Source organism: Mytilus californianus, unplaced genomic scaffold, assembly GCF_021869535.1.
Source record: "Mytilus californianus isolate M0D057914Y unplaced genomic scaffold, xbMytCali1.0.p SCAF_22, whole genome shotgun sequence".
In the NCBI taxonomy this organism is placed as follows: Eukaryota; Metazoa; Mollusca; class Bivalvia; order Mytilida; family Mytilidae; genus Mytilus; species Mytilus californianus.
In genome coordinates, this window is record NW_026262671.1 from 7,000,586 (window position 1) to 7,011,837 (window position 11,252).

The 11,252-nt window shown below is 29.9% G+C and overlaps 1 protein-coding gene across 1 annotated transcript; it reads left to right on the forward strand.

Annotated features, from left to right (window-relative positions):
- The first annotated feature begins 502 nt into the window (after positions 1-502).
- Positions 503-8,400, forward strand: LOC127732204 (uncharacterized). The gene is made up of 6 exons (XM_052241285.1): positions 503-1,244; positions 4,392-4,559; positions 5,101-5,186; positions 6,308-6,399; positions 7,507-7,616; positions 8,010-8,400. The coding sequence occupies exons 1-6, from the start codon at positions 861-863 to the stop codon at positions 8,322-8,324; spliced, it is 1,155 nt and encodes a 384-aa protein (XP_052097245.1). The 5' UTR covers positions 503-860; the 3' UTR covers positions 8,325-8,400.
- Positions 8,401-11,252: the final 2,852 nt, after the last annotated feature.

Sequence of the window (11,252 nt, forward strand, 5' to 3'; positions counted from 1 at the left end):
CAATTCAAAATTTGTCTGAAAGAGCTTTTAGAGATTCACCTAATTTTTTACAAAATAAATCAAAAGGTTTTTGAAGGTATTGGTATACTCAACATGCTCAACATAACATTTGAAATTATTACAATTTTAATCTAATCTGTAGGGCTATTTATATAGGAAAAAGGGCTATTTAATGCAAAAATATAGGGATTGTAGCCAATAGGACATTTTTTAAAATAAGGATTTTATTATAGCTTTAGAAGTCCTGCACTATTGACATGAATAACTGAGATTGAGCATCTGATTTTAAAACAAATTTTCTTTTTTTAAATTGTTTAAATGAAGTCAGTTTTCTAAAGTTGTTCTTCTACTGTTCAGTGCATGTGTGACTTGATATGCATGTGCTAGCAGATATTATATATTGTTGTTTGACTCCAATGATTGTAATTGTGAATGATTTTTACAAATCACACCAAAGTTGCTGATTTGATCTATTCTACATTAATTTTGTGAAGGTGTTTGTCAATAATAGTGTGGCCATGAATGCAGCTGAACAATTTCTGGTTTGACAGTTCATAAGGAATCAAGGATACATGACTCCTCCCTCTGGGCATCAAAATTGCAGCTATAGCAAAAAAGTATAATTTACTAAGCTTTAAATTTGTAAATTAAATTTCACATTTAGCTTTCATTGGATACATATTTTGATTATATCTATACAGCCCTCCCTATTATTAAGATTAACTACATGTATCAGTGGACCATACATGATATTTAAGAGATTGAATTTTAGTTCCTATACCATAATTCGAGAATTTCTCTCTAAAACACAGTTGTAAAAAAAATTTGTACCTGAATATTATTTGCATCACTGTCTTGATATGTCGTCTGGAAGCTTCGCTAGTCTCTCAAGTTCTGAAGATGATGATATTCCTCAAAGTAAAATCATTAATACCAGTACTGCCAGTTTCCATCTCCAAATGGAGAACTCAGACTCCGGGTCTGATGAAGGTTCTAAAACAGTGGAAGATACATCTATACAGGAAAAAGGTCCTTCTGAAAGTCCTCTCCGTAAGAAGCAAAGGAATGCTCTGTTGGCGCCTCTGGATTTGTCGACCCCTTCAGTACAGTTTATGCCTGGAGCATGTGGTGGACCAGCAGATATCGACACACCAACTTCAGTTATTCGAAGAAGAACTTCAACACCTATCTCATTTAACACCAGCACTGCACACAATTATGTCAACATGGAGTCAGTAAATGAGGTAACATTAAGTTAAATTAGTTGTCACTATCTTGGATAATTCTGACTTCTGTATACAATGTGTGTAACTCACTAACTGTTCATTATACTTCATAATGCATGTATTGTATATATCAGTCACTGACACTAAGTTGAGTATAAGTTTTAACTTGCAATTTAGTCATTAATTTGAGAAAAATCTATCCAGGGGCATACTGATGTGTGAATGAGTCCAGGTAACTCGATCACCTTGATTTGTGTATGAAAGATAATTATTATAATATCTGTTTATATCTGGTCATGTACATGTCCCGCGGTTTTTTGTAATGTTGTTATAATAACAGTGTAAGTTAAGACCAAAAAGTAGACAAGGAAAACACTTTATTATATTTACTTGTCAATTTCTGAAGATACTATTTTCTGTCATTTATTTTATAATTCACACCCATTTAACAATTATAATAGTGTATAGTATATGCATCATCTCAATCTATCAAATAGGATACATTATCTTATTGGGCTGAATAATAATATTTTAATGGTATTTAGTTTGACTTCGCACCTTTTCGGTTGCCTCGAGGTTTTTCCATATAGCACTGTTCAAATCGTCATTGCGGGATTTTCAAATCCGCAAAGAAGAAATTTTCAACAACACTGTCAACACGACAACAGTCACTTCAAGTTCATCATGAGACTGATTTTCGATTTGGTGACCGTATTACTTATAATTCTCTAGACATAACACAATCATTTATCTTTTGAATCTCATTCTGACATTCATGCCCAATTTTCTTCCCAAAACCCAGTCCAAATAATATTATGACGTCTTGAAAGGCTATTATACTTTTTGCTTTGACGCCTTACAGCGGTCGTTGTAAGTCGTCAAAGAAAAAAAGTAAAATACATTTTCAAGAGGTCATAATAAGTTGGACTACCCAAAATCTATCAAAGGAGGCCGGCTAGGGGGCACTTAATTGTTTTGAAATACCTGGGAACACGTTACAATATATTTTGTCAATAATGACAATATATATGTTCCTGGAAATACGGAAACAATGTCACTGACCACACTAACAATTGGTGTCTTTTTTATGTGATGGTGTAAAAGTGGGGAGGTCGTGCAAACCCACTCGTTTTCTGTGGGAAACAGGTCTGGAGCAAATACATGTTGGAGTAAGTCTGTAAACAACTATAGAAACAATCAGCTACAGTACATTGCATTAATGTTTAAAGACTTTAAAGTCTGAAGATGTATGCGGATGCTGATATTGGAATATTAGCCACTTAGGCACTTGGTCAAATTGGCACCCAAAATAAATGCTCACAAACATCTTTTTAATTAAACCTGCCACATTCTTTATGAACGTGTCCCAAGTTAGAAACATGTAGTTCAGTAGTTGTACATGTATAGTTGGTTCATGACTGTTATATTTGTTTTCGTAAATTGTTTTGCTATTGACTATGCTGTTATTGTTCTCAATTGAATTGTTTCACATTTTTCAAGTTTGGGCCTTTTATAGTTACAGCCGACCATAGAGCATGGTTTTTGTCTCAACTTGACGGAGTCAAAAAGCGAGACATAGGTATGCTGTTTCAGGTGTCAGCGGCGTCAACAATGTATTAGTTTGTGATTAGGTGTAGTTTATGGTGAACCACAAGTGATACATTTGTAGGTCAATCATATTTGGTATACAGTTGTATCAGCATTAGCACATCTCATTTCCATGGAGATTATTTGGCCCTGCCCCCTCAGTCATGGTCTATTGACTTTGAAACTTTTGCTTTTTTTACATGTATTAGTTTGTGATAAGGTCAGTTTAGGGGGATCATTAGTGGTAGGCCAATGTTAATTGGTATTCAGTTGTGTAAACATTAGCACATCTCATTTCCATGGAGAATATTTGGCCCCATCCACTCAGTCATGGTCTATTGACCTCGAAACTTTTGCTTAGTTTACATGTATTAGTTTGTGATTAGATCAGTTTAAGATGAACTGCTTATGTTAAGTCAATGATAATTCACAGGTATGCAAATTTATTGGCATTTGCAAGTATCGTTTCCATGGAGATTATTTAGCCCCATCCCCTCTTCATGGTTCATTGACTTTGAAACTTTAGCATACAATGTATATAGTTTACAAGTTAATGTTTGTGGTTAGGTTTAGGTTTAAAGGGAATGACTTACATGACTTATAATAAGTCAATGCTATTTGGTATGCAGTTGTGTTAGCATTGGCACATCTCATTTACATGGAGATTTTTTAGCCATGTACATGTACTTCAGTCATGGTTCATTGACTTTGAATATTTGCATAACTTATTCAATATGATAAAGATTGCTATTTTAATTTCCACATTTGCATAATCAAAATTACAAAAAGGTGCGACATATCTCTGTGATAACAGTTTATTTCTTGTTGAAGGCTTATGGTTGCCTATAATTGCTTACATCCACTTCATTTGAACTTTTGTGGATAGTTGTCTCATTGGCAATCATCATGATCATATCTCCTTATTTTTGTATTATGGTTTGCAAGTAAAGTATTGAAGACACCATTTTTTTGCCATAATTTTTTCAAAAATAATTCACTTTGTTAAAAAATATTTGGTAATATATTATATAAGTTCATAAGTTTTTAACAATGTTTAAAGTGATAACCAATCAAAAACATTTTTAATAGAGTAATGAGAAAACTTTAAACAGAAAGCCAATTATTGTGTATTTTGAATTCTTACTTTTAATTACAAGTGCTGAAATTTTAAAGATTATTGGATAATTGACTTTTTCTATAGGTACCTAATTGACCAGGTGACAATATGACTTGTACCCATGATATTGGTATACATTCTAATTCATAGTGATATTTATTTATAGATTAAGAAGGTTAAAATCAACAATGTGGTATTTTTACAAAAAACAAAGGTATCCACCAAAGACCAACTGATGTCTATGCAATTACACATGTACTAGCCATAGGTCACCATACTTCCTTCATTATAGAGTAATTTTTGAAAACAGTTCAAAGCTATATAGTACATGATATATATATATGTACCATACATGTATATTAACAGTAAATCAAAGTTAAAAAGGCATTGATATGACAGAATTTTAGACTATTATATATAATGTATATTTACAATCTCTCAAAAAGTTTCATTTTATTTAGCTAATGAAGAAGATGATGGATTCCCAAACAGAAATTTTGATGAAGACCTTGACTGATCAAGGTGAAAAAATTGAAGAATTACATCAATTGTTACGGAGAATCGATTTGCATGCAGGAACTCAGAGAAAAGGAAATAAAACAGCCATCCATGTTCCTGCACATATAAAGGTATATACCATGTATACATGTATATATTTATAAAAATGAAGACAATATATTTATAAAAATAAATATATTGTCTACATTTTCTGATTTAATTATTAATAAAAAAATCTATCAAATAATATACATGTACATGTAAGTCATGCAATTCACTTAGAGACATGCCATTGATAGAAGATTGAGGAACACATACATGTACATGTATGTCTTTTTAGTTTTCTCAGCTCATATACTTGCTTAACCTGCTTAAAATCTGTAAATATACCTTATACATGTTATATGTATGTTCAACTGTCTGGCAAAATATATACATGTAATCATAATGTTTCAAATAGCCAAACATTGCAAAGTATATATTTCAAGTATTGGAAATCCTGGATCCCCCTGTCCACCCTTCCCTTTGCATAGACCAAGTTTTACAAATATAATATGCAATGTTCCTGATATAGACCAGTTTGAAAACATATAAATTCCACATATGATCTCCTGTCGGTACACATTTGTTCAATCAAAATAGTTTAAGATTTTTTTATGTTTTATTTTGCAGCAAGCTGTTCGTGATGCTTATAGGCATAGCACTACAGAAAACAATTTAGTCTGGACATGTAAAACAGCAGCTGGTTCTATTTTGAAGTAAGTTATAGTAATTACATGTACATGAATTTGACATGACTAGGCTGATTCTTAGGATAATGGTACTCAATGTACTATCTTTTAATTGTTTTAAAATTTTATGGAAAATACTGTAAGTTAACCACTGCCAATATGAATTAAGGAGATGCAGTGTGATTGCCAATGAGAAAACTAACAAATAGAGTTCTAATGAAGTGAATTTTACCATCAATAGGTTACCATTTATCAATTCTTAAACCTTGAGCAAAACCCATACCATATAGTAAGCTACATCTTGACAAAATGTGAAGCAATTGTCCTGATTTATGAGAAAGTAATTAATGAAAACAAATTTGACAGACAGTAACCAAGGACAACAATTAAAATCTGGCTCTTGAAATTTGCTGGCAGATATAGTAAGTCAAGTTTTAAAAAAAAACAACATTAAAGCAAAATATTTTTGACGATTCAGTAGTCCATTTTAAAAATACAATATACATGTATTATAACACCTGAGTACATACATTTTTAAACAGCTTACATTCTTGAGTGAAAGCAAATTTGGTACTTATTTAAGATAAGAGCAACTCAATAAAGTAGAATCAAGCTTACAATTGGTGTAATTTGAGAATAAAATGTTAATGTTTTCTATACATGACAAAATCATCAGAAAATAAATCATGTTTCCCCAAATTGCACAAATTGTACTAAGCTTAAATTTTTTAGGGTTACTTGACAGAGGCTCAGAATTTCCTACCATAGAGTAGGTAACCTGTCCAAAAAATAAATAATTCTAACCCTAACAACACTTTTTAACATCCAAGCCTGATTACATTTATATAGTTTTTCAAATAAGCTTTAATATTAATAGTCCATTTTCATACTTGTTTACTCCTGTTCAAAAGTGTTGTTAGACTTAGGAGTAAAAAAAGTATGAAAATGAACTATTACTATTTGTCAAAAGCTGATTCATGGTAAAAATCATTTTATGATCCATGCATGATTGAAAAATTAACTACATTTGTACTTTTATCCCTATAAATACCATTTATTGGTTTAAACTGGTATTTCCTCAAACCATTAGTGTTTTCCTAATATGCAATTACTTGGCCAATATATATTAACCTTTAATCTTCTTCTAGGTATTCCTCAGGAGAAAACAAAGAGTTGTCTGAGGCTATATGTGTCTATGTCAAAGGACAATATCCCACAACAGAAGAAGGTGTTATTAAAAGTAAGTACATGTGTTTTACAATAATAATGCAAATTTACTATGATATTTATGGTATATTTAAAATAATGTATGCCCTTGCTGCTAGTCAAGGGGCATAAAAGTTTAACCCTGTCACTAAGCTACATTGGAATTTAGTTTTAATCAAATGGTATAAAAAATTTACACAAGTTTTTTTACTACAAAACATAGTTCAGGTTCTAATTTAAATGGCATCCCTTTCACTTTTCTCCAGGTATTCCCCTTTATTACATATATGCAAGTGGGAAGTGGAGCATCTTTGTCCCATTCTTTTATTTTATATGGAATTCCAACATGTAAATCATTTAAACAGTTAAATTTTTATATGAAATCCATTCTTTGATATCTGGTAATTTTCCCGCATTTTAATCAAACGATTGAAACCTTCATTTATGTAATAGAGACGAAAAATAATTGCAGGAAAAAACAACAGAAAAATAATTCAAAACAATTTTTATATTTAAATGAATTAGCCAATCAAACAATGACTGACTTATTTTCTGTTTGAAATTTTGCATATTTATATTGATTTAATATTATTAATTAGATTAATTAGTAAATAGATAGATTAAGTTAGATTAAAAGGGCAGTAATTCAGTTTCTGATTATATTTTTGGGTTATATTGTATACAGCTGATTGTGCTATTTACAAATACTTCTTAAATGTCAAAAGAAAACAAAATGGGAGTACTTAATATTGAAATTGAAAAGGACAAAAAACTCAATGATGAGCTATTCCAATAACAATTCCCCTTGGCGGGAAAAGGAGGAATGCTATTTAATTTTTAGACCCCTCCTTTAGGAAAATTTTGAAAATATATGCCCCATCAAGTAAATGTCTTTTCTTCCAAGACTTGCCACCTATGGAAAAGATTCTGTAGTAATACCACTGTAATGACTGTCATTTAATCTAATTTACACCAGCATCAAACAGAAAATGAGTTGTGACTACCCCCACAACCTTTAATTTCACATTAAAATTTTACCAAACCCCCAACAGAAAAAAAAATTGTTAGTGTTCCACCCTTAGGTGGGAAATTTAAATTGAATAGTCCTATTACTGACTTGTACATTATATTCACTTTTCAGCTGGTATTGAGACATATTTCAATACCATAAAACAGAGGAGACAAATGGAGGAGGATGGAAAAAAGGCCTCACACAACAGAAAAATGGTTTTGTATGGGAGAAAGAACAGGGTAAGTACAAAACATTATTGTCACACTTGAGGAAAAAACACATGTGCCTTATGTTATGATCTAAAATTTAATGCCAAATTAAGAGTTTTGACCCCAATTTCATGGTCCACTGAAAATAGAAAATCATAATGGGAGCAGAGTATAAATGTACTATGAACCCATTTCTTGTTTTCTAATGCAGCTTAATTTCATTCATAGTCACAGGGATAATCACACCTTTTAGTTATTCTTTTAATATTAATTATTCCACAGGATATTTTTTGGGTCATTCGTTAGAATATATTTTAACATATGATTTTGATAAGTTAGAATTACTGCATGCAGAAAATTTTGCTTTTGTCTCATAGATATCACTAGTCAAGTTAAATCAAATTAAACAATTTTTTATTACAGAAGCTTCAAAATAGAGTAAAGGCCCTTCAAGCCAAGAAACTGCCAGTGTCGGAAGAGGACAAATTAATGAAGGCCATGAAAATAGATTTCATGTCTAGTGAGGACAGCGATTCTGAAGATGAAACTCGCCTAATCACAAGACCTCTGACTTGGCTGTCTAAAGATTTTAAATCTTACATGGATAAACTAGACAGTAAATACCAGAGACAGCTCAATGCACAGGGCAAAAAGCTGAGGTCTAAGAGAGTTGTTGGCAGGCCATCAGAGAGGCCTTGTCCCAAGAAATCTCCAGACCTTGCATGGGTTTTTGCTTAAGGGCATTTGACAAAAAAATAATCTTTAAATTTTGAATAGGGCCAATTCAAATGTACACTTTTGGAATTTGCAAAGAAAAAAATACTTTCATGATTTACTTTAGAATTATAGTTTACATGTTTTATATAAAGATTACCGGTAGATCAGTTTAAGGGGAACCTCTGAAAATAAGTCAAACGGAATATTATGGTTTATTGAATTTGACTTTGATTATTTTTTTAAGTATACAAGATAAATTATTGCTATTTAATTTCAACATTTGCATTTTACTATCAAAATTATTTACAGGTGCAACAAATCTGTGTCATCAGATTATGTTATTGTGTTTGGTTAACCTACATATTTTTTTTTTTTAAATTAACTTTCTTTTACCTTTTCTAATTAATTAAATGCTGAATAATAATTTGGGTGTGGCTCATTTGAGTGTCTCGGGTATTTGCTGTCTAGATTTTCCATGTAAGATTTCACCACATTATTTATATCTCTTGGTCAATGGGAGATAACTTTTTATATTTAACAGTTTACCAAATGTTATTTCTATTTAAGAGTTAATGAACAATTCATATTAATAAACTTATTATTTTCGTCAATTGTCCTAGTACATTTAATATTTGATAATTTTGTGCTTGAAATCATATAATTTTGTCGATAAAAGTTTATTTGTGTGCTATTTTATTCAATTGAACATATTTGAAAAATTTACTTAATGTTTAATTATTTTTGACTTGCATACAGCATTTGGGATGAGATCCCATAAAATTTTAATTAATGTCTGAGCAGCCTGATTGGTTTTGAAATTAGCAATTATGTTTATGTTTGTTGTTTTTTGCTTTTTGATGTATTTGTTTTTTTTTTTAGATTGACAAATAATGCTAGCAAGGGAGATTATTCATAAATAATTTTATGATGACAAACTTGAAAAAAAAAGCTGCTTATGTTTGCTATTTGTTATAACCTTATTGTAATGATTCTGAAACAAGCAAACTTAACTAGTAAGCATGTTGCTTTGCCACATACCATTATTTTATTAACTAGTTTGAATTTGATGTAGAACTGAACTTATTTTAAAAAAAGTGTATTTTTATATTTGTTTGCATAGTAAAATTGTAGTTCATTGATATAACAAACATTCTGACAGTTTTTTTTTTTATTGATAATCAAAACAACTCTGTTTTGTCAGTATCTGAATAAAATTAATTTGATAAAGACTTTGTTTCTTTTATTGAAGTATATACAAAGGGAGATAATTCAAAATTGTTTTTTATTATTCTAACTTGGTTAGAAGTGATAAAAATAACTATGCCCAAGACAGGATGACAATAAGAAAATGCAGGAAATTGTTGTGTATGATTATGCTTTGTCCAACAGTTTTTGTTATCTCCTGTATTATATATTGTAAAAATCCAAATCACACATAGAGATAGCCTTGTCCTGTAGTTTATATCTAGATTTTGTGTTATTTGTTTGTCTTAAATTCTAAAACTTCAAGTTCTTATATAAAATCAGAGGCATTGGCATTATTTACATATAGGTAAAGACATACTTACAAACTGGTATTAAGCTTTGCAAATGAATGACTTATGTTCTTTGGATTATAGTTGTAGTTTCATCTTTACAGGCTTCAATGGTACTGACAAATCATACATTTGCACATTGCCATTTGAAACCACAAATATTATTCTACTGTTATTTAACAGAGGAACAATCCATGCCTTTCACATCTTATACTTTGTAAATATGGATAAGAAAAGTTGGAGGATCCATGATTTGTTTCAATATAAGATATTTCCAAACCAGATATTTGAGTTAAAGTAAAAAAAAAAAAAAAACCCACACCCATCCTCCAGTAAAAAAAATCAAGCAGAGAGAAAAATTCTGCCTTTTCTTTATTTTTTATTTCCATGATTGTTTTGTAGGTACCTCAGATATACAGGATTTATGTTGACTTTAAATTGTATTAAATATGATGGAAGTTCTAATCTAAATAAGTCATAAACAAAACAAGAAATTTATTTGAATTTACATATAATTAAATTTTAAGAATATTTCATAAATAATCTTGAAATTTATTTGAATTTAATTTTTTTATTATACTGGAAATTTAATTCTTATTAAATTCTATATTTATTCAAATTTAATTTATATTAAAATTTCTTTAAAATTGAAATTTATTGAAATTTAATTTATATTAAAAATTCTTTAAATTTGAAATTTATTCAAATTTAATTTATATTAAAAATTCTTTAAATTTGAAATTTATTCTAATTTAATTCATATTAAAATTCTTTAAATTTGAAATTTATTCAGATTTAAAAATGTCTTTAAACTAGGTTGAAATTTGGGAATTTATTTGCTTTATTAAATTTAGGTTAAACTTATGTTAAATTAGAAATTTTCCAATGAAGTAAATGCATATAATTTTTTTCTATTTGAAATTTAATATGCATAAAATATGCATTTAATTTCCTATTAAATGCATCATTTCATGCAGTGTTGTTTGTGGGTATTTTGGCGATTTACTTTTTTTTTTTTTTTTTGTTTGTCTATTTCTTATTCAGCTGAGCAAAAAAAAAACATAAATTGATCAGAGGTTACTTAGTTTTTTTTCTGGTGTAAAGTCAATTAAACTACCGTATTTCCCATACAATGTAGTCATATGTGTTTAACATATCTTACTTATTTCTAAACGGACAATTTAAGAAGGTTCATAAAGAAAAAAATATGTTTATTTCCATAGAAACACATACACCGGTTTAGATGGACTTGGTAATTATTTGTAGGTTCTTTTTTGGTCATATTGCTCTTCATACTTTTCGGTTCTTATACATCCTTTGGTTTCACATATCCGGCTTGCAACTTCCGAAGCAAGGTTGTCGGCTCTCCGGACATTCCCGAAGTCCTGCATTGATTGCCGAGTTTATGAGCTTC

What these genes read in the sequence shown, in the direction of transcription:
- LOC127732204 (XM_052241285.1), top strand. Translation starts at nt 861, where the DNA reads ATGTCGTCTGGAAGCTTCGCTAGTCTCTCAAGTTCTGAAGATGATGAT. An exon ending in GCAGCTGGTTCTATTTTGAA is followed by an intron (nt 5,187 to 6,307) that starts GTAAGTTATAGT and finishes ATCTTCTTCTAG; the next exon opens with GTATTCCTCAGGAGAAAACA. An exon ending in TGTATGGGAGAAAGAACAGG is followed by an intron (nt 7,617 to 8,009) that starts GTAAGTACAAAA and finishes TTTTTATTACAG; the next exon opens with AAGCTTCAAAATAGAGTAAA.